The 24,906-nt window shown below is 37.0% G+C and overlaps 1 protein-coding gene across 2 annotated transcripts in view; it reads right to left on the reverse strand.

Annotated features, from left to right (window-relative positions):
• Nucleotides 1-23,426: 23,426 nt before the first annotated feature.
• Slc39a12 (solute carrier family 39 member 12) overlaps nucleotides 23,427-24,906 on the reverse strand; it is a 58,553-nt gene continuing 57,073 nt past the window's right edge. For both annotated transcript variants that reach the window (XM_076831815.1, XM_076831814.1), the window contains exon 12: nucleotides 23,427-23,555. In XM_076831815.1, coding sequence (XP_076687930.1) covers nucleotides 23,427-23,555 — 129 coding nt within the window. The remainder of the gene's footprint in view (nucleotides 23,556-24,906) is intronic.

The following is a 24,906-nucleotide window of genomic DNA, read 5'->3' on the forward strand; positions in this document are numbered from 1 at the left end:
GCTGGACCGATAGTCAATGACGGGTAAGATCCAATTGCAATGGTACCAACCTAAGACAGGAGGCTGACGCCTTGAGGTCAGCTCATCCAATGACAGGTAAGGACCATATGTAGTATTGGACAACCTAAGGTAGGCACGGTCCCTAAGCCACATACTTGTTGTTTAATTAAACAGAAGGGGGGAGATGTTGAGGGCCACAGCCAAGTCGGGGTGGCACCTGGCATTTTGCCAGAGGGAGTAATTGAGAGGTGACGTGACACCAGCGAGCCATTGAGATGATGATGGTTAAGTTAAGCTGTGTATTCAGTTGTATATAGACCTTTGCTGCCCGGCAATAGGGCGGCTCCTGCTGCCTTGGGTGCCCGCTACTTTGGAGTTCCCCTTGAGTTCTCATGGGAGTTCCGAGAGAGTGCGCGCAGAGTCTGGTGGAGGGAGAGAGTGTTCCCAGGGAGCGTGTGTGGAGTGTGCTGGTGGAGTTCAGGAATAAAGAGTTGCTGTTGGAACCTACAAGTGCTTCGTGGTGGCTCGGTTTTTTGTGCCCAGCATGTATAATTATATCAAAAGGAACACAAATATTTTGTATAAATATGATTCTCTAATTAAAATATTAAAAATTCACCATAGAGATGGTTAGAAGATGGGGCTGGGAATGTAGCTCAGTGGGTAGAGTGCCTGCCTCACATGCACAAGGCCCTGGGTTCAATTCCCAGCACCACAGCACTACAAAAAAAAAAAAAAAAAAAAAGGAAAAAATTGAGATAGTGTGGAAAATGGATGGAAGGGAGGAGCCCCTAATGTTGAAGATATTTGTTGGAAGGCTGTTGACATCTCTGATGTGAGAAGTAATGATGTAACAAATTGTCTCCAATTAGTCACTGAAAATAACATAATTTTATCATCTTACAGTTCTGTAGATTAGAAGTCTGTCATAGTTCTTATAGCACTAAAATCAAAGTGTCAGGCAGGGTGCTTTAGAATGGAGGTAACCAGGCAAGTTCTGCAAGCAATAACCAGAAACACAGTCTTACATGTATCTGGAACTGCTGCGTCCAGGAATAGTCTTGATTTTTAATACCGATGCATTATAGTGTATTTTATTAACAATTTTTCGAGTGCTTTTCAGCCAGAATGACAGTTAGGGGTGAAAACAGATAGGGCAACCCTGGATCTGGCCATAAATAATTAAGAGAAAAACTATTTTAGGTTTTAAAGCCAGCTGTGGGAATCAGTAGGCCTCTGAGGAGTCTGGACAAAATTGTGAAACTGTAAATGTTTTAGAAGCATTTGACTTCTCCTTTCCCTCTCTAGGATGCATGACCAAAATGTATCTCTTTATTGGTAATTAATTATGTACCGGCAACCTCATTAAGATCTTTAATACTGTACTAGTTTTGTTGATGTAACAAATTGTCTCCAATTAGTCACTGAAAATAACATAATTTTATCATCTTACAGTTCTGTAGATTAGAAGTCTGTCATAGCTCTTATAGCACTAAAATCAAAGTGTCAGGTGGGCGGTGGGATTTTCTGGAAGCTTTAGAGGAACTTCTTTCTTTTCTTTCTTTTCCAGCTTCCTGAGGCCACCCCATCCCCCTCCTCAAGGTCCCTTCGGACTTCCAAGTCAGCAATGGCAGGCCAAGTCCCTCTCATACCACCTTCTGACCTCTTCTGCATTCCTCCTCCACTTTTAAAGACCCTTCTGATCTCATCTGGCCCAAACAAGTAATCCAATATTTCCTCTTATTTAAGATCAGCTGATTAGGAATCATGATTCTGTCTGCAAACTTGATTCCCCTTTGTCATCTCCCCAAAGTCTGAGCCTTAATCAGTGTGCAGAATCCCTTTTGACATAAAAGGTAACATTGACAGATTCCTGGATTAGGAGGTGGGAATCTGTCTTTAGGTGGATGTCATTTTGATTACTACAAATATATTATTTCATTGAATCCTCGCCACAGTATGACTGAAATTATTTCCATTTTCCAGAGCCTCACAACCCAGTACTATCATTCTTCTGTGTTATAGGCAAAGAATGTAATGCTTCAGAAAGTTAAGTGCAATGTCTACAAATCACATGGGCCGTACGGTGGCAGAATTAGGATCTGAATCTGTGTCTGTCTCCCATGTTTAATTTCGTAACCGCTAACCTGTACTAATTCTTTCAGATGCTTTTCCTTCTGCCTACTCCTTTTCTCTCTCAGAGCACAGTACTTCCCCTTTGTCCAAGGAGGATATGTTCCAAGAATATTGAATCCTAAGTAACTTAAGTAACCTAAATAACTATATTTTTTTCCTACACATATACTTACAATAAAGTTACAAATATACACAATAAAAGACTTATAACTTTAAAATAATTATAATTACATACTTTGAGAGTTATGTGTACATAGTATCTCTCTCTCTCAAAGTACCTTACTGTGTTTCACTTACCTCTTCTAGGATGATATGAAATGATACTTAAAGGAAACACTTTGAAGATTCTCTTTAGCATATCTGAATTGCCAACATCACTACTTTCATGCTTTAGAGCAATTACTTAGTAAAAGAAAGTCACTTGAAACAAGCATTGTGATACCATGGCAGTCAATCTACCATGATTAGTTGGTGGGTAGCAAATACAGTGTAGATCACTGGATAAAGTGATGTAAAAAATGTAAAAAATTTACATTCTAAGCAGAAGGGAGCAAGATGGTGCAAGATTTTATCATGTTGTTCAGAAGGATGTGAAATTTAAAACTTATGAATTGTTTGTGTCTGGAATTTTCCATATAATATTTTCAGATTTTGGTTGACTACAGGTAAAACTGTAGACGATAGAGGGATACTATCATCTCCTCCCCCTCCTCCTCCTTTTTCTCTTCCTCCTCCTCCTCCTCCTCTTCCTCTTTTTTTTCTTCTTCTCCTTTTCCTTCTTTCTTTCTTTCTATATTGGGGATGAACCCAGTGATACTCTACCAATGAGTTACATCCCCAGCCCTTTATTTTTATTATTATTTTTTAAAATTTTTAAGACAGGTCTCACTAACCTGCTGAGACTGGTACTGAATTTGTCTCACAAGGAGCTGTGATTACAGGCCTGCACCACCACACTGAACTCTATTATTCTTTTTATGTTTCCCAAAAAAAGCATGATGGCAAAAGTGATATGAAACTACTTTTAAAGTACAGTAGCTTAAATGGTGTCTTAAATGGTACCTAGGAACACTGGTCTTTGCAAAGGCTGATGAGCACTAAGGTAAAGGAATAAAACTCAAGCTTGACAAATTGAAGGAAAAAACAAACAAAAAGTCAAGAGAGAGATTTGAGTTTAAGGCTTAGTCAGCCCTTCTGAGGCACAGTTATGGGTCTGCTTTGCTTGCTGTGAGGAGAGCCTGGGTCTCAAGCAGTGACTTTTGAGACAAAAAAAAAAAAAAAAAAAAAAAAAAAAACCTGCTGGCATCTTGACCTTGAACTCCCAGGCTCTGATGGTGAGAAAATAAATCCTGTTCTTTATTAAATCCCCTGGTTTGGGTTTGCAGTATTTTGTTATGGCAATACAAACACTAAAACAGAACACAATCCAAGAAATAAAGGTGGTCACTTTAAAATATGTCATATTTACAGAGCCTCCAGGTGGGACCTCCGAGTAAGAAAAAACTCTGTCACCTTCTTTCTTAGTCTTTCCTGCAGGATTTGGTAGTGAGAGGAACACAGGTTTTAGAGGAGGAAAACCCAGACCTGAGACTAATTAGCGTTTCTATGCAAGAATTCTTTCTTGGCATTTCTCAGAAAATTTGTACGTTTTTGCAAATCCTGAGAAAAGTCATTTGAGAACTAGGGGAAAGGGTGCAAGTACTGTAATTCTACAGCACGAGCTAAAGCTTAACCATCAACGTAGGGGAGGAGTGTTCACAATCTAGCCAGTCTTCATTGTAGCTGTTGCTGTATATTTCCTGTACATTTCAAGTTTCAAAGCATTTATGGCTTTGTCTGTTACTAACAGTGAGTCATCTTGGCACATAAAATAAATACTAATAAGCTTCTTATACATGATGTATAAGTTTACACACATTGCATACTCTATTTAAATCCTATGAATGTTCTAATAAATAACAAAGAAGCAAATAAGTCCTTAATTTGGCAATATCTGTGCAAGATTTGTTGTCATTCTGTTAGCTTTATAGGAGAGCCAAATGTCACATTATTAATACCACCCAATACAGTCTGCTGGCATTTCTCAGTCTTTTGAATATTCACCATACTCCATAAATAATGTGAAATTTAATATTTCTTATATATTAGGCAAGCTTTTTTTTTTAGATATCCATAAGATTAACTAAGATATGTGAAAGAATGTTGGAAGTACCTTTGGGATAATTTATAATTCGGGGAATTCCTGGAAACCCAGTGATTTCACACATTACATCTTATTCCTGAAACTCACCCCTAATTGTATCTATCAGGAAATTGGAAACACTAGTTCAGATCCCTGCCTTATCAATTTACAAGTGGTTCAGTCTTGGGAAAATTACTATTTTTAGCTCAGACATCCTTTATCAATCAAAAGGGGACACCACCACCAGGTATGATCGCTACAAGAATTTATTAAGATTGTATGCGGGAAATGTCTGTGACATAGTGTTTAAAAACACACAAATAATTCAGGAAGATCGGGGGTAAATTTTTATGACCTTGGATTTGGTACTGGATTCTTAGACATAACACCACAAACATAAGTAACTAAAGGTAAAAAAGACAAATTGGACTTTATCAAAATTAAAAGCTTTTATGCATCAAAAGATAGTACCACAAAAGTAAAAAGACAACTTGCAGAATGGAAGGTATAAACATTTGCAAGTAGTCTATCTGATAAGATATCTACCTGATCCTATATCCAGAATATACAAAGAACTCACAACTCAACAGGGACAGAAACAACCCAGTTAAAAAAATAGGCAGAGGAACCTCCTGTTCTACATGGAAGAACCACTCTGACCTCCTCAAAAGTAAAAAGCTGAATGACTGTGAAATCAACAACTTTCTTAGATCCATGAGTGAAGTAAGACTGCAGGCATAGCACTGCCCTGGAAATTGGGGGGGGGGGGGGGGAAGTAGGCAGATACAAAGAATCATGACTTCTGGGAATAGAAACACTTAAGTGGAAACCTCCTCAGACACCAGGCTTGATCAACACTGAGCTGTGGTTGATTCATTGATAGAGGCTGGATGTTGGCAAATCTGAGTTAAAAACTTCTGCGGACCAAGTCTCCGGGCTTCCTGTGCTTTTGTGAGCCTTACCCCCAGGAGTTTCAGCAGGTTTTTATAGTAAATATTAGTGGAAAGCTCCCTCTTGCACCATGCAGGGAGAGGGGAAAAAGAGGCATGCCGTTTTGAAACACACCAGAACATTCTTTTTAACCAGGTGTGCCCTCAGGAGAAACTAGTTAACCACATAGTCAACCACTGGGCTGACTTACCCCAGGAAGAGGGAAATACCAAATTCAAACTGCTCAGGCCTTCCAAGTAGAAGAAATAAAATACCCACCTATAGTTCTGTCTAGACATCCAATCCCACATTATGGGGGAGAAAAACTCTTAGAAATGTCTATGAAGTTCACTGCCCCAGGGTATAGGCTCACTGAAAGACTGAGCCTTAGTAGAAGGGCTACAAAATCCTTCTTCCTCCCCCTCCACCTCAACACATCATCAAAGGCCTATTTATAGCAGCATTGTTTAAAAAATAAAATTTACAAACCTTCAGTGAGGTTAACCACAAGGAGGAATAGATGAATCTCAACATGAGCATCACAGACTTCAACACCTATCTGTCAGAAACAGACAGATCCAGCAGGCAGAAAATCACTAAGGTGAGCTCAAGACCACCATCAATCACTGGAAATAACTCACATATGAAGACTACTTTACCCAATGGCAGAATACACATTTTTTTCAAACTCACATGGAATTTTCACCAAGATAGGCCACATTTGGGACCATAAAACATACTTGATAAATCTAAAAAAATAGAAGTCAGACAATGTCTGCTCTTAGATTTTAATGGAATTAGACTAGAAATCAATAATAGACACCTAGAAATCCCTAAAAGTTGGAGATTAAACAACACACTTCTAGCCAATACATGGGTCAAAACAAATATCTCAAGAGAAACTTAAAATAATTTTGCACAAAATAAAAATGAAAGTACAACTTACCAAAAAATTGAGATATAGAGAAAATAGTACTTAAAGAAAATTTATAGCAGTGAATGCATATGTTAGAAGAGAATAAAAAAATGTAAAATCAATTATATAAGTTTCCATCTTAGGGAGCTAGAAAAATAAAAGCAAGTTAAATCCAAAGTAACTGGAAGAAGACAAATAATAAATATTAGAGCAGATATCAATGAAATTGAAAATAGGAAATCATTCAAAAAATCAATAAAACTCAAAGCTTGTTCTTTGAAAAGATAAATAAAATTGATAAACCTCTATCCAGGTTAACTCAGAGAAAACACAAATTACTAATATTAGAATTAAAAATGGGAAATCACTGCAAAGCCCATGGACATTAAACAAATTACGAAGGAATATTATGAATAGCTCTATACCCATAAATCCAATCACCTAGATGAAATGCATCAATTCCATGAAAGGTACAACATGTCAAAACTCACACAAAAAGAAACAGACAATCTGAATCTATTAAAGAATGGTCAATAATTAATATCCTACCAAATCAAAAGCTACAGTCCCAGGTTGTTCACCAATAAATTCCACCAAACATTTAAAGAAGAAATTATAATAATTCTCTACAATTCCTTCAAAGATGGAAGCAAAGACAGTACTTCCTAATTCAGTCTATGAAACCTGCATTAACCTAAGAACAAAATTGACAAACATTACAAGAATAGAAATGACAGGGTAACCTCTCTCATGATCCTAGACCCAAAAGTTGTCAACAAAATATTAGCAAATTTAACACTGTATTAGGGATTATATTCCACAATCAAGTGGGCTCTATCCAAGGCATGAAATTCTGGTTTAAAATTCAATAATCAGTTAATGTAACCCAATAGCTAAAGAAGAAGAATCATAGCTGGGCACTGTGGCATGCACCTATAATCCCAGTTACTCATAAGGCTGGGGCAGGCAGATTGCAAGCTTGAGAACAGCCTGGGAAATTTAGCAAGATCCTGTTTCAGAATAAAAATTAAAAAGTACCAGGGATGTAGCTCAGTGTTAAAGCGCCCCAGTGTTTAAGCCCGAGGGCTGCAAAATGAATGAATGAATGAATGGATAAATAAATAAATAAATAAGAAAAATCACACAATAATATCAATAGATGCAGAAAAGCACTTGACAAAATCCAACAAGTATTAATGATTAAAACAACAACAACAACAACAACAAAGCAAAGGAATTGGAGAGAACTTCCGAACACCTACAAAACAAAAACAAAATCCCCCACCAAACCCTACAACTAACATCATACTTAATGGCAAAAACCTAGAAGCTTTCCCACTAATATCAGCAACAAGGCAAGGATGTCAATTCTTACCATTCCTTTTCAATATCACAGTGGAAGTTCAAGTCAGTGCAATAAGACAAGAAAGGAAATAGAAAGTATACGGATTGGAAAGGAAGAAATAAAAACATCCTTGTTCAAAAATGACATGATCATCTATGAAGAAAATCTGAAAGAATAAACAAAAGGCTCTTGAAACTAATAATCAACTACAGAAAGATTGCAGAATATGAGGTTAATGCACAAAAGTCAAAAGTCTATTCCCTCTGTACCATTAATGAAAAAGTGGAATTTAAAGTTAAAAATATTTTACCATTTAATTAGCAGTCCTCAAAATGAAACACTTGGGTATAAATCAACAGAACTCCAATGAAAGATATTGAACAAATGGAAAGATATTCCATATTCAAGAAAAGATTCAATATTCTCAATATGTCAGTTATTCCCAAGTTGATATATTGGCTCAGTGAAAGCCAAATCAAAATCCCAGCAAGTTATTTAGTAGATACTAACAAACTGATTGAAACTATATAGAGACCAAAAGACTCGGAGTCAATATTGGAGTAAGACTAGCAAACTGTGAGACTTAATATAAAATAACAGTCATCAAAACAGTGTGTTACTGGCAAAAGAATAGACAAATAGATCAATAGATCACAATGTTCCAGAAATAGAGCCACACAGTCAATGAAGCTTTGACAAAGAATAAAAGCCAAAGTAATGGAACAAAGACAATCTTTTCAACAAATGGTAGTGAAACACCATAGCATCCACATGCAAAAACACAAATCTAGACACAGACTTTATCCACTGCACAAAAATTAACTCAAATGTTATCAAAACCTACCATAGTATCCTATGGACACATAAATTTAATGTATTTATCTTTGTTCAAAATACATTTAAATTTTTTAAAAAACTAACTCAAATAGATCACATGTCTAACTGCAAAATGTGAAACTATAAAATTCCTGGAAAATAACATAGGAGAAAATCTAGATGACCTTGGGTTTATTAATGACATTTTAGGTAAAATACCAAAAGCACAACCCATGGGGGGAAATAATTAATAGCTGGAATCCATTAGAATTAGTTTTTTTCTGCTCTATGAAGACAATGTCAAGAGAAGGAAAAATAAGCCGTGGGGTAGGAGAAAATATCAGCAAAAAGAAATTGATCTCATAAAGGACTTTTATCCAAAATATACTCAGAAGTCTTAAAACTCAAACAATAAAAGAACAGCCTGATTTAAAACTGGGCAAAAGATCTGAATAGACACCAAAGATGGCATGCAGATTACAAATGAGCTTATGAAATGATATCCCACATCATGTCATCAGGGAAATGCAAATTAAGATGACAGTGAGAAGCCAGAATACCCCTACTAGAATGACCACGATCTAGAACAGGGACAGTACCACATGCCGATGAGGACTCTGCTTCACTGCTGGTGGGAATATAAAATGGCACAGTCACTTGGAGGTTAATTTGGTGGTTTCCTATAAAACGAAATATACTTGGACCACAGGATCCGCAATTGTGGTCCCTGGTATTTAACTCAAAGAATGGAAATCTTATATTAACCCATAAATCTTGATAGGAAAGCATATAACAATTTTATCCAGAACTGCCAACATTTGGCAGTAACAGAGATATTCCTCAGAAGGTGAGTGGATAAGGAGATTGTAGTTATATTCAGACAATGGAATATATTCTGCAATAAAAAGAAATGAGCTATCAAGCCATGAAAAGACACACACAAGACTGAAATGCATATTACTATATAAAAGAAGTTAATCTGAAAAATCTACATACTCTATGATTTCAACCATATGGCATTCTAGAAAAGACAAACCTCTAGGGAGAGTTGTCAGAGTTTGGGGGAGGGAGGGATAAATAGACAAAGAATTTTTAAGGCCCTGAAAATACTCTACATGATACTATAAGGTCAGATACATTTTGTTATTTATTTATCCAAAGCCATAGATTGTACATCTCCAAGCTTGCTATAATGTTTACACTAATGTTACAGTATAGAGATACCCAATATAAAGGATGGAGTCTGGGTAATATTGATGTATCAACGAAGGTTCATCAATTGTAACAAATTGTAACTCTAGTAGGGGATTTTGTTCAGGGGTGAGGCTATCTATGGGTGGAATATATGGGAAATCTCTACTTTCTGTTAAACTTTGCTATGAACATAAAACTGCTCTAAAAAAAATACTCTATTTTTTAAAGTAGGCAAAGGACTTGAATAGACATTTCTACAAAGAAGACATAAAAATGGCCAGTAAGCACATAGAAAGATGTTAATATCTTTAGTGATTAGAGAAATGCAAATCAAAATGACAGCAAGATATAATTTCCTCCTTACTAGAATGAGTACAATAATAAACAAATAAATAATGGAAAATAGCAAATGTTGGTGATGATGAGGGATTGCACTGATGGGCACTTGGCCACTGAGCTACATCCCCAGCACCACCCCCCATTTTTAAATTTCCCTTAGAGACAGGGTCTCACTGAGTTGCTTAGCACCTCACTTTTGCTGAGGCTGGCTTTGAACTCGAGACCTTCCTGCCTCAGTCTCCCCAGCCGCTGGGATTACAGGCATGTGCCACTGTGCCCAGCATCTCCTAGTTCTTTAGAACTTTATAAAACCCTCCAGCTGGGGGAGGAGAGGTCTGGGTGTGGTTTTGAGTTGGCCCTCCCTCACCAAGTCCCCAGGTCCTGCCTATGAGAGGCTGCATGGGGGCCCCCTCGCTGGATGACTTCCTGTTAGATTTTCCCCACAAGAGATGCATTGCCACAGGAGGACTGGAGCCAGCATATCTGTCACCATAAAACACTAACACGAGCCCAGCCTACTGCAGAGCTAACCTTATCTGAAAGGCATTATGTGATCAAGGGAGACTTGGCAACCTTCACGGGCTCCTCGGGGCAGAAAAGGCTCAAGTGTTGATTTTCACTTCTCCAGCTTCCTTCGACTCAGCTAAATGAAGGAATAGCAAACACAATGTCAATGTGATGACTGAAAGGACACAAACCAGAGACAGGCTTGCTCAGTTAAGTACATTCAAAGGAGAAATATTTATATTTTACATTTTAAATAGTCCCCGAGGGATGCGCAATATGTTTTTCATCTCACTCGTGTTTAAGAACTTATCGTACTTGAAAAGCAAAGCAGTCCCCTCAAGCTGTGGATTCAAATGATAGTGATTTTCTTATCACATAGATCAAAATGGCAGACTCAGAACATAAACAGGGCTTTCTGTGCAAACACACAGAATACAGATTATTTGTAAGAAAAGGTGAATGATCTCACCAAGGGCAAGAGCCTTGTAGCCATGACTGGTCCTCAGGATAGAAACAGCTAAAAGGTAACATGTGCCCCTGGTGCTTCTCGTGGGTAATCATGTAAGGTGGAGGCACATTTTCTAGAATGTTCTTCCTGGAATGTGTTTTCCTGAGGAATGATGTGCAGATTTGTGCATAGGGGGCAGGGTGGAGGAGGAGTATTCCAGGAAACTCACCAGGGTAGGGAAGGCAGGGCTATTTCTGATCCAAGTTGACTGACAATTTACAGTGTGGGAGAGAATGGGATTATTTGAAACAGCACATCTCATGAGAGAGAAGGGCAAGTTTTCAGGGTCCCTGGTATGATCCGTGAAGTTGAGCTGATTTATGCAGAACCAAGGACCATCACCAGAGCAGACCAAGAGAAAGGAAGAGTTGGATGTTAGGGCATTGGGAAAAAAATTCTACAGAAGGAAATGAGTAAAAGAAGAAAAATGAGAGACAACTCGACAGGTATGTCATGCTCTTCATCTCCAGAATAAGGTACAACCTGTGGAAAATTCCAGGACAGTTTGTCATGGCACTGAAGTTTGAGGGATGGAGGGTTTGGGTTCCAGCTTCACCACCTCTTGACTGACATAACTTTGGTCAAGTTACTTAATCTCAGTGTGTCTCTTTCTCCATCTGAAAAATGGGGGAAATAATAGTATTGACATTTTCCTAATTTAATAAACACTATAAAGCAGGCAGTAAGGATTGTTTTGAGGACTAAGTGAGATAGTACAGATTATTACTTACAAAGTAGCACCCAAAATGTGGAAAGTGCTCAATAAATGTTGGTAATATTATTATTGTTGCTTTTTAATGGGCTCAGTGTAAGCTTTACTCATTTTTTTTTTAGTACTGGGTAGATAAAAATATTAACAGGAGTAATAACAATAGCTATAATTTTCTGAGTGTTTATTATTTGCAGGAAATGTTTTAGGTTCCTTACATATAACATATCAGCCTTGCAAAGCAGAAAGTGTTATATCTAAGTTGGGAACTAAGTTTCATAGAAGTTAAGGAATTTTCCCAAATTAATACACAAGTACATGTCAGAGGCAGCTCCCAAACCTATGTTCTTTTAATAGTTCAGGCTACAGAGGGCAGAACCACAACAGATTTCACAATCAGTGAACAGACTACAGACACTCTTTGTCCTAAAATAGGTTTACATGCTGATAAACTCACCATAAGTTCAAAATGCTTTAAGTGGAAAATACATTTAATACATCTAACCTATGGAATACCACACCTTAGTCTCACCTACCTTAATGTAGTAATGCTCAGAACACATCCATTAGCTGACAGTTGGGCAAAGTCATCTAAAACAAAGCGTATTTATGATAAAATGTTGAATAGCTCATGCAATTTATTGAATACCCATATCCCCAAACACCAGCAAATACAGTGCACTGTCGAGTCATTTAGTCCTGTTCACTAAGTAGTCTATTCCACAGAGCAACAGGTGCTATGATCAAGATGTCAAGATGATTCCGCTGGGTTTGATGAGACCTGGGAAAGTCAGAGAACTTCTGGAGTAAGACATGCCTGACGCATGACAGACAGGACCATCTTGGCAAAAATACACAGATAAGAAACAGCAAGTGTTCAAGGAAAATATACAAGCCATCTTATCCTGTTGGGGCATAAAACCTGAGGCAGGAGAAGATGGATAATGCAACAGGAGAATCAGAAAGGCAACAATTATAGAGAGTCTTTATTCCATGTTAACCAACAAGGATGTTTTCCTGAAAATGACAAGATGAAAATACTTTGAATAGGGGAGTGATATGATCTGATTGTTTATTAGATAGTTTATCCTAAGATTTTATTAGCACTTCTGGGAAGTATGTGAATGTCTGAGAGTACAAAAATGAATGAGAGAGAGCATTTTTTTTTTTTTTTATGAAGGAGCTAAAAGTCTAGTGGAAAAGATAGAAAAGAGTTAACTTCAAAACTTTGGCTGAATGCTATGACAGTGACCTGGATATCTAAGAAAAGAACCACCACATATAGTTGGCAAATCCAAAACGGCTCCAAAAATAGTTGGGAAAGTGCTCCCCTTTCCTGAATTGTATGTAGTACAAAGTTTGAGTCCTTGTGACAAAAATACATTGTCATTCTCCAAAATGCCTTTGTATACCCAGACTTGACGGGGCTTTGGAGGTTGTCTAGCTCCACATCTCTTTGTAATTTTTTCATTTTCTTTTTTTTTTATTGGTGTGTAATGGCGGGATGTATTGTTACATATTTGTACATGCAAGATATAACAATATTGTATATTGTTGGCCAGAATCATTTGCCAGAATTTCCACTTTCCCTCCCCCTCTTCCAGTCCCATTCCTCTATTCTACAGATCTCCCTTTGATTTTCATGAGATCCTCCAACATTTATTTTTTCCTCTCTAGATTCCACATAAGAGAGAAAACATGACCCTTGACCTTTTGAGTCTGGTTTATTTTACTTAATGTAATGTGTCTCCATTTCCATTCATTTTCCTGCAAATGACATTTTACTGCAAACTCCATTGTGTATGTTTAATATTGATGGACACCTAGGCTGATTCTACACTTTGGCCATTGTGAATTGTGCTGTTATAAACATAGATATGCATGTATCGCTATAGTATGATTTTGATTCTTTATGATAAATAGGGGGATTACTGGGGATTGAATTCAGAGGCACCCAGCCACTGAGCCATATCCCCAGCCCTATTTTGTATTTTATTTAGAGACAAGGTCTCACTGAGTTGCTTAGTGCCTCGCTTGTGTGTGTGTGTGTGTGTGTGTGTGTGTGTGTAGTGGTGGTGATTGAACCCAGGGTCTTGTGCATGCGAGGCAAGCATTCTACCACTGAGCTATATCCCCAGCTATATCCCCAACCTCTGTGGTTTCATCAAAACCATATTTTCTTGATCACTGTAGCTTTTTTAAGACTTGAAGTTGGGTAATTTCAGTCCTCCAAATCTGTTCTTTTCCTTCAATGTTGATTGACTATTCTGGGTTTATTTTGCTCCCTGTGTGTACTTTAGGATCAGTTTGTTGATATACACTAAATAACTTGTTGAAATTTTTATTAGAATTACTTTGAATTTACATATCCAAGTGGGAAGAACTGAAATCTTGGTAATATTGGATTTTCCTTAGACATGGAACATTCACTATTTACTTAGTTCTTTGGTATCTCTTATTGGTGCTTTGTTCTTTTCCTCAAAGAATCTTGTACATGTTTTTGTTCTTGTTGGTTTTGTTTGTTTTGACAGTTGTATAACTAAGAATTTCCATTTGTGGGGCATTAATATAAATGGTATTGTGTGTTAAACTTCAAATTCCATGTTTATTGCTAACATATAGGAAAGCAATTAATTTTTATTAATTTTTTGCCATAATTACTAATTCTAGACTACTTTTATCAAATTTTTTCAGATTTTCTATATAGATGATGTCATCTATACAAGGACAATTTTATTTCTTTCTTTCTAATCTGTATCTTTTATTTCATTCTCTTGTCTTATTTCATTAGCTAGGATTTCTAGTACAATGTTGAGAAAGAGTGTCAATAGGAGCATGTTTTCCTTCTTCAGATCTTACTGGGAAAGCTTTAATTTTGTCACTATTTAAGGGTGGTTTTAGTTCTAGGCTTTTCATAGATGTTTATCAAGTGGGGAAAACATCCCTCTATTTTGCTGAAGACTTTTAGTTTTAAACAGGAATGGGCATGGGATTTCATCAAATGCACTTTCTGCATATATTAATATGATCATGTAATCTTAATTGATTTTCAGCTATTGAATCAGTCTTAATACTTGTGATAAATTCCATTTGGTAAAGACATATAATTTTTAAAATACATTGTTGGATTCAATTTGTTGACTTTTTTTTTCTTTTTGAGATGGCATCTTGGACTCAAGTGCTTCTTTTGTCTCAACCTCTTGAGCAGCTGTGACTACAGGCACACATCACTGTACCTAGCTTGTTGAGGACTTTTGCATCTGTGTTCATGAGAGACATTGGTTTCTTATTGGAGTGATGCTGGGCTTACAAAATGAGTTAAGAATTATATTTTCTGCTTCTATCTTCTAGAAGAGATTATAAAGAATTGTGTTAATTTCCTCTGTGTTTGGTAGAACTCATCAATGAAGTGACCTAGGCATGGTGTTTTCTGTTTTGCAAGGTTAAAAAACTGTGTTTTCATTTTGATTTGGTCAAAATATATTTAGTTTTACTGAGATTAGTTTCTTGGTCCATGTGTTATTTGGAAGTGTGTTGTTTAATCTCCAACTATTTTTGAGTTTTCTAACTATTATTGGTTCCTAGTTTAATTTCATTGTAATCTGGGAGCAAACATGATTTCTACTCTTTTAAATTTGTTAAAGTGTGCTTTATAGCCCAGAATATGGTCTGATTTGGTGACTGTTCTTGTGAACTTGAGTAGAATGTGTACTCTTTTGTTCTTGGATGAAGTAGTCTATAGATGCCATTAGGTCCAGGTGATTGATGATGTTCTTCATTTCAGCTATGTCCGTACTGATTTTCTGCCTGCTGTTTGTCAATTACTATCCATTTCTCTTTCCTATCTATGGATAGAAAGCAGTTAAAGTACTCAACATTAGAAATAGAATAATCTATTTTTTCTGTGAATTTCTATTAGTTTTTGCTCCACATATTTTGCCACTTTGCTGTTATGCACATACATGTTAAGAATTATTACATTTGGGATAATTAACTCATGTAGAATTATGTAATGCTTTTCTGTTTCCTTGATAGATTTGTTTTTGCTGCAGTGTGCTTTGTCTGAAATTAATATAGTCACTATGAATATCTTTCCCCATCTCTTTGTTTTAATTTATTGAAATAAAATATGGGCAATGTAAAATCAACCATTTTAACCACTTTAAAGTGTTTGGTTCACTGTGTAAGTAAATTCACATTGTTGGGCAACCGTCAACACTATTCATCTTCAGAACTTTATGATCTCAGTCTGAAACTCTGTATCCTTTAAATGACAACTTCCCATGCCTCCTTTCTGGGAAACCTAACAACTACCATTCTATTTTATGTCTCTGTGAATTTGACTCTTCTAGGTACCTCATATATGTGAAATACAATATTTGTCCTTATGTGTCTAGTTTCACATAGCATAATAGCTTTAAGATTCTTTCATGTTGTAGAATGTATCAGAATTCCACTTCTTTTTAAGGATGAATAATATTATATCATATGTTCATATCATATTTTGTTTATCCATTCATCCATGGATGAAAATTTGGGTTCTTTATACCTTTCAGCTAAGTAAGGCAAATACCTGGCTCAGAATAGTAAGAGTACAAATATCTGTTTGAGTCTTTGACTTCAATAGTTTGAGACATATACCCAGGAGTGTCACCATCCCTTTAATTTAGTGCATCTGTGTCTTTAAAGTAGGTGTCTTATAGAAAATATGTAATTGGGTTTTAATCTTATAATCCATGTGCCAATCCCTTTTAACTGGTGTATTTATACCATTGGCATTTGAAGTGGTTATTAGTATACTTGTTACTGCTTTGTGTTCTTTGTGCTTGTTGGCTTTTGGGGTTTTTTCTTATTTGTTTTGGGTTTGTTGTTGTTGTTGTTTTGGTTTAGTTTGCTTGTTTTGGTCTTCCATTCTTTTTTTGCATTCTTTATTTAAATTTAATATTTTGTATGCTTCCATTATTTTTTCTTGCATGTTATCCACTTTTTACATTATTATATCAATTACACTTCATTTTTTAAGTTTTTTGTGGGGATCCTTGATTTAAAACTAATCCCAGTTCTCTTCCAAATGATACCGTCACTTACCACGTAGTGCAATATCTTAATAGAATATTCCTCATGTTTCATCCCATTTCTTATAAACTATTGTCACTCCAATTACCTGTTAGCTAAGAATCCATCAAATAATCAAATATATTCTTCACTTTTTGGGGGGGATTTATAGCATTTTCTTTTGATTCTTTCTTAAGGTGTTTGTCTTTCTACTTGCATTACTCAACTATTCTTGCATGTTGTCCATTTTTTACATTATTATATTAATCAAAGTTATTATAAATCCTTGGTCTGATAATTCCAATATTTCTGTCATATATAATACTGCCATATCTAATACTTGCCATACATAATAACTTCTGATGGTTGCTCTGTCTCTTCTATTTTGTTTTTCATTATTTATTTATTTGCAGTGTAATGGATCAAACAGGACAAATGCTCTACCACTGAGTTACATACTAACTTATTTTTTGTCTTTTAGTCTGCCTTGTAATTTTGTATTGAAAGTCAACATGATATGCTGGATAAAAAGAAGCAAGATAAATAGTCCTTTAGTGTGACATTTTTATGTTTATCTGGTTAATGTTAGGTTTTGTTTACTATTTGCAGTAGCTATTGTTCTCAGAGGCTAAAAATTTCCTGTTTTTTTTTTTTTTTTTGTCTGCATGGCATCTTTGGAGTTCCCAAGGGACCTCTTTTAAGCTAATATGCAAGATGTGTAGTTGTTTTGGTTGCAGGTTGCATTTCCTTGTTATTATACAAGAGCCCTACTGATACGTTTGTAATATGTGGGAAAAGGAAGTACTCTATAATTCTATGATTAGAGCTCAGTCTTTTAGTGAGACTGGGACCCTGGGCTGTGACTTTCAAAAATGATTCTCCATTTTATTCATTTTTTCCATCTTAGATGCCATGGAAGGGTTTGGGATGGCTGGAGTTGGTATTTTCTTTCTCCCACGTAGTTGTTTAGAAAATTCCAGTTGAAAAGAATCTGAGAAAATTGTTTCTCTGCAGGGCAAGCCTTGTTAAGAACAGAGTGCTCTGGCCCCATTCACAATGGCCACTTTTCGCTCTCCTCTCAGACACACAAAAGGATTTTGTTCTGCTCTTCATTGTGAGGACCTGTCATGCAAGTGCTTACCCTGCCTTTAGAAATACTCATTATTGCATGTTTTAGTGTATAGTCTTCCAGAAGCCTTTCCATAAGAATAATACATGTAATATATAAGATATAGACTATATATTCATAAACTGGAATTATATGCTCAGTTGACAATTATATTTTTATTCAGTGAGCCATGGACATCATCTGTAGCAATAAATGTTTGAAATATCAATTTGTAATGCAGAATTTCATTCTTCTAAGCAGTGTTAGTAGAGATCCCTTGTAGATGTCTATGGGAAAAGAAGGGAAGGCCAACAGAAGAGTACGGTCCTGGTTTCTTTTCATCAATTTTAGTAGCATCTGTGGATATCTTATACAAAATTCCTTTAACAAAGAAAAAAGGAAATAAAAGTTTTTGCTTAAAATATAGGCCTATGTGTTTAAAGCTGGTCTTCTACAGCATCTTTCTCCCTGGTTGAAGGATATTTATTTTAAAGGATTACTTTTGAGGTTTGCTTAATGCTAATATCCATTATTTAAGTTGCTTCCAATATTATTGTCATGTTTTCAAAGCTTCCTTCTATTTTACAGACATAATTACACATCTCCTTGATTTACGTCATTAGCAAATTTAAAAATCATGTTTTCCACGTCCTCATCCTGTTTGTCTAGAAGATTGTTGAACAAATGAACCTAAAGAGGGAGTGACCATTAGTGACACTTTTCAGCTTTAAAGTCAGTTCTTAACCCAGGTTTTAAAAATATAATTCTTCAGATGTTTATGCTGATAGGAAACCCAAAACTTTAATGCTTGGGGATATTCTTCTATAGAGACTGTGAGTTTCCTAAGGCTGACATAATACATAATTCCATTGGGTGGCTTTAAACAATAGAAACATTCTCTCACAATTCTGGAGACTTGAAGTTCCAAATTGAGGCATCATCAGGGCCTCTGTGGGTTCTAGGGAAGGATCCTGTCTTCCTCATCCTAGCTTCTGGTAGTTGCTCACAATCCTTGGCATTCCTTGGTTTATAGCCACAGCACTCCAGCACCTCTGCCTATCTTCATGCCATCTTCCCTCTGCAGGTGGATCTTCTTATTAAGACACCATCTAAATACAGCATGACCTCATTCTAACTTCATTACAGTGGCAATGACCTTATTTATAAATAAGATCCCATTCAAAGGTTCAGGTTTGAGTTGAACATTGGGAGAACACCATTTGAACCATGGCTACTGCAAGACTATATACTATACTAGAGACTTCTACAAGAGCAACAGACTCTACCCTAAGTGATGTGCTGCCTGATATGCAGTGGAGGATACAAGCAACACCACTTCCTTTGGAGGGAGAGTCTTGATAGAGAACCACAGGCCAATTCTCAGTGAGATCATAAGGGATCATCAGACCTAGTCTCTCTCAGAGGAGGAAATGCAGGTCTGAAGATCCAATTAGTGGTGAATCCATGGCAAGGTGGTCTGAGCACTTTCTTTACCATTTCTCAAAATCAATGATTAGAAAACCAAGAAGGCAGTGGGATTCAGGGGTGGGAATACAAACCGGAAAGATGTGCAAATACGTTTCACGGGCCATTCAAAGAAGCAATGGTGTGTGAGGCCAGCTCTCAGGGTTGAGGAACGTCCCTGGCATCTCACATTTTTCTCCTAAATTTCAGTTGGATTTTTAGGGGTGCATGACAACATGGGGCTTATCCCCTCAGGCTGAGGAACACTCCTTTGGGCACATGCAACCTCTCGGTCCTAGTGCTCTTCCCCAAAGAACAGGCTACATCAGCCTTATTTAAACAAGCCAGGCCTCAAGCAGGCACATGCCATTTCCCTTCCTGGTGCTAAAATCTTTCCAGGGCTGATTTCATTTCCTCAGCAAGGTACATTGGTAACAGGGGGAAATCAGTTGAACTACATTTTGATTTCCCTGAGATAAAATCGAGTTGTGACAATAACTATGACCTCAGGAAGGTTCCTCTCTGTCAGTTTCCACTATTCAACCTCAAAAGTGTAACTGGCATGAAACATAATAAGTTTTCACTTGCTACAAGAGACAAACAATAAGAGAGAGGGGCTCACACCGTGTTGCATTATGCCACAAAGACAAAGCCTGCCTGGGGAGGGGGGACAGAGTACAGAAAATCAGAGTACAGAAAATCAGAAAATCAGATCTTTCCTGCTCTGGAAGTGAGTCAAGGTGAAAATGGTATAGACAGCTTCTTTGAAGGCCAGGAAGAAGCTGGTGTGGGGGCTTATAGAAGATCACGGAAACATAAAAAAAGGTTTGATCTCCATTTATCACCAAGAAAAGACATTTTCTTTACCAAAGGAACAATACTGAAGGGTAAACTGTGAAACTGTGTTGTAAGAAGGGACCAGCAGCTACTATGGTGGTGGTGGTGGTGGTAATGATGATGATGATGATGATGATGTTGGTGGTGGTGGTGGTGGCTTAATACTTATTGAGCCATTAGTATTTTCCAGGTATTATGCTAAGTGCTTCATGGGTAGTCCTGTATTGATGTCACCACAACCCTATGATGTAGGGTCTCTTCTTAGCCCTAATTTGTGGAAAGTAAATGCGTAATTCCCAGAAGTATAGCGGGGCTTTGAACTTGGATTTCCATTTAGAGCCTGAATTCTTAATGACCACGTAAGAGGTCAAATGATTAGACCAGCCTATCCAAGTGATTGAGTGATCCTCCCCCTTCTTTCCAGTTCAGAAGTGCAAAAGGAGTTGTAAATGTGCAGAATCCAGAGAAGGATGTCTCTCAAGGGCAGGCATAGTCTCACCTATAAATCTGGTTCTGAAGGGGGTCAGGGCCAGAAGGGCCACAATTCATGGGGACAGTCATGGAAGACTCTGGTGCTAATCAGCATACAGTAGTGGTAACATTTTTTTTCTTTTTTAGGCTTTGCTCTGCATCACAGTACATGGGCCAATTTCCCTCTCCCTAAAGATGGCCCTGTCAGTGGATGATGGATGTTCAAATAAGATTTCTGCATAATTTGCTCTTTGATTTTTCTCCAGGAGCATTTCTAGTTCAGTGATGAAAAAATAAATCAATCACCAAGTAAAAATACAGTGGAATCCTAAATTTAGGTCTAGGAAATAGAAACAGTGTTACATTATTGAAAAATATGGTTTCAAGGAAAATGCCATCTACCTCAAAGATCAATGGGTGGGCTGGGGATGTGGCTCAAGTGGTAGCGTGCTCGCCTAGCATGCATGTGGCCCGGGTTCGATCCTCAGCACCACATACAAACAAAGATTTTGTGTCTGCTGAAAACTAAAAAATAAATATTAAAAATTCTCTCTCTCTCTAAAAAAAAAAAAAGATCAATGGGTAACACATAACTTATATTGCCAAAAGGGATCACAATCTTCACCATCTCAGATTTGGACTCTGTTCATATTTAAAAAGGTACACAGTTGACATCATATTTTTATCATTACCACTCAATTTTGAGGAATAGAGATTTTCAAGCAATTTTATCTTAGGTTGTGGTTTGCTTTCTGGAACTCAGTGTGGATTAGGAAAAAAAAAAGGCATTAAGTTCAAGAGGAGAAATGGGGATGCTAGAAAGCCACGCTTAGAAGCCACTATGTCACACTTTCCTTAGGTTTACCACTGAGTGACCCTGTCTCTACTGACGATCAGGGAACACTGGTTATAAGGTTACAAGATACTGCGTATGACTCTCTAACATATATACCCCTTCTGACAGTCGGCTCCCTTCAAGTTCCTCGCCTCACCAGTGTCAAACTCTAACTTAAAGGTTATAGAGGGAGCAGCTCATTCTAAAAATTTTAATTTAGCCAGTTCCAGACTACTCTAAACTTGAATTGGAAAAAAAAAGACATCCATCAGAGCTGTTCTAATTAAGTGGGTATAAATGAAGACTTCATGTCAAAATCAGGACCTGGGCATAGAAACCCAAACAGATGGCACCAGGAATGAATCGTAATGCCTCCACATTGTGTTGACCTATACCAGGGTATGTTCTATTCAGTTACAATGTATCCTTTTAACAAAAGAAGGGCAAAACTCTACCTGTCAAATCTGCTTACCTTTCAGGGTAAATGTGACTCAAAGTACTGTCTGTACTTTGAGTCCCAGGAACTCCCAGAACTGATCTGATGCTACGAGGCAAAGGGATGAAGAGAAGCGAGTTTCAGGAACTCATGTCTAACATGAGGCTTTCAGAAGTGTTAACCTCCTTACTCAAAAAAGCACATAGCTTCTGAGCAGCAGAGTGTGTACCTGTTCTTTCTTGGAACCAAGTCTTCCTGACTCCTGTCATACCAGTGGTGCTTAGACTCATACTCTATCTGGCGGCATCAACACCACCCAGAAGTTGTTCAAAATCAAGTTCTCAGGCTCCACTTCAGACCTACAGAATCAGAAACTCCAGGGATGAATGAAGACAGTCATCTGTTTCCTACCGAGGAGTCTTCTAGTTGATCCTGCTATTGCAGTATTCAATGATGCTTCTTTAAAAACAAACTCTAAAGACAACTGGGGAAGAAGCCCACTTCCTTTTGAAATTAAAGAAAAGTGGTTGAAAAAGATTGTGTTGGGGTGGGCATGGCAAAGAATATCTACTCATTGGTGAGTAAGAGGTAGGAGAGACAAAAGACTGAGTACCATGAGTCATTTTTGGCAGTAAAACAGGATTTTTTTCCCTTGTCAAGATAATACTTAAAAAAAAACAGGAAAAATATTAGGCATTCATGTTCCAAGAAAAAAACATGACTAAAGCCAGGGTTATTTTCTATTTTAATAATTTTTCTAGGTTATCAGTAATGTTGCTTATTCATTTCATAAGCTTACCTACTGCAATCCTATTTAGGATTCTGTGTTTCCTCAGAATGAATATAAAACATATCTCACTTGTCAGGAAGATTATTTCCATAAATGTTCCCCGTTACACAATCTGTGAGCATTTCGGCATTAATCTATTGCCTGGACTCAACCTTTGTTATTTGAAAAATGTTCAAACTTCATCTTTGGTTTCCAGTTCTACCAGCCTGGAGCAGATTTCCTTTGGTGGCTTTAGAAGAAGAATGCTGACATATTATCCTTTGGGTTTCCCAAGTTCATGAGCACTCTTTAGCCAGTGAGTTATGCCTCCAGGTGAACTATACCATGTCAGCGCGGTAATGGGGGACTTCACACCTGACATCCAATAATAGAAGGTCATACAAATCACCATGTTAAAACCAGACTTTATTTTGTTTCTTTGTTATTTAGTTTGCTTTTGATTTAAAAATATCACAAGAAAAAAAAAGTGTAAAGCTGACATCAGAAAGGTCACAGTTGATTTTATCCCAACAGGCATCTGTCTACTTCAAACACTATGAGCAAATATTCTTTTGCAGGGAAACAATATTTTTAAAGTTTACTAGAATTAATTGAGTTTACTAATGGCTAAAAAAAAAAAACTAATAAGATTCATCGCAACGTTGGAAAGAAAAACGAAAATTTTAGTCTGACCTTTAGATATTTCCAGAACCAAAATTGCATTTAAAAATTAGCAGGTTAGTGAACTCCAAGGCACAGTCTTCACTTGAGATAAGAAATGCATAATTTACTCATCACTATAGAATACAAGAAAAGAAATGAAATGAGACCATGTGACTTCATTTTTAAAGGATTTTGAGAATCTTAATTTATATTTTAATGTTTTGTTCATATATAGCCAAGAGTAAGAGAGAAAGCCAACCTAAGATCAATCCAACGTTCTGCAGGAGAAACATCATCCAGGGTCGTCGTGATTGAACATGAGTCATTTCAGGAAGCTAAAAAAAGAATGAAAAAAACAGAATAAGATCCAGATATATTCAACTGCTGGGAAAAGCTTGGTGGGAAAACATGAGAGACTCTGTTATTCAGAACTTAATAACCTTTAAAATTCCCCAAACAGTTACCAAATGCTTAATACCTATTCTTACCACGAGTTTGAAATGTAAGCTAAAATAAGCCACGTGATTATGGTTCTAAGGGTCCTATTGGCACAAGTCTTAAAATGATATCGTTAACAGCTGAAACCTAATTCCTCTCACTTTTGCTTTCAGAAACTATTTAAATGTGAAAGAGATAAAACCTGAAAGGTATGACTTTTGACTATTCTGTTAGGTATATGGTTGCTGCAAAGTATCTAATTTTTTTTCTATTCAAAGAGATAATCAAGGCCTTCATGACCTTTAGAACAGTAAAGCCCTCATTTCCTAGGTCTATATTTTAGTCTCAGAGAGACAAGTGGAGATGATTTCACATTTGTCAAATGCCATAATATCATGTAAAGGGAAATGTTCACTCAAGCACCTGTGTGAAGTGCTCCAATGTGTTTTTGAAGCCTATTAGTTGGAATCCCTCATCCTGAGAAGGTCAGAGTGAGTATGTACATCTCTTTCACAAAGAGACATTTCTATTGTAGGACAGGTGAGGTCAACATTGACTACATATTTAACCCAATCTGGGTGTGATTGACATTCTGGCCCTGATAATTCCTTGTCATAAGACCTTGCCTGTCCACTATAGGATGTTTAGCCATGTCCCTGGCTTCTACTAGATATTGATTGCACCTCTACCCAGGGTCCTAACAATCCAATTTGTCTCCTGACCTTTTCAAATCTCACCTAGGGGATAAAAATCTCCTGCAGTAGTGAACTACTAGATTATTTTACATCAAATAAAAGATGAACAGATAATGTATTCAAAGGCTTTAGATTTATGGCAATGGAGAACAGGCGGATACATTTTCAAATATGTGTGGAGGAGCACCCTAAAATTTCTATCTGCTTATGCTTGAGATGGATGTTTCTTCTTTTTAGAAGATAATTGACTGGGATAAGGATTTGGATTATTGTAACCTGTTATCTTGCATTCCAGCATTTAGCAGTGGACTAAAAAGACAAAATAGCCTATAATTCCAGCAGCTCGGAAGGCTGAGGCAGGACGATCACAAGTTCAAAGTCAGCCTCAGCAAAAGCAAGGTGCTGAGCAACTTATTGAGACCCTGTTTCTAAATGAAATACAAAATAGGGCTGTGGATGTGGCTCAGTGGCCAAGTGCCTCTGAGTTCAATCCCCAATACCACCTTACTCCAATAAATAAATAAATTTTAAAATTTAAAAAGACAAAATAGGA

Source organism: Callospermophilus lateralis, chromosome 13 (assembly GCF_048772815.1).
Source record: "Callospermophilus lateralis isolate mCalLat2 chromosome 13, mCalLat2.hap1, whole genome shotgun sequence".
NCBI classification, from domain to species: Eukaryota; Metazoa; Chordata; class Mammalia; order Rodentia; family Sciuridae; genus Callospermophilus; species Callospermophilus lateralis.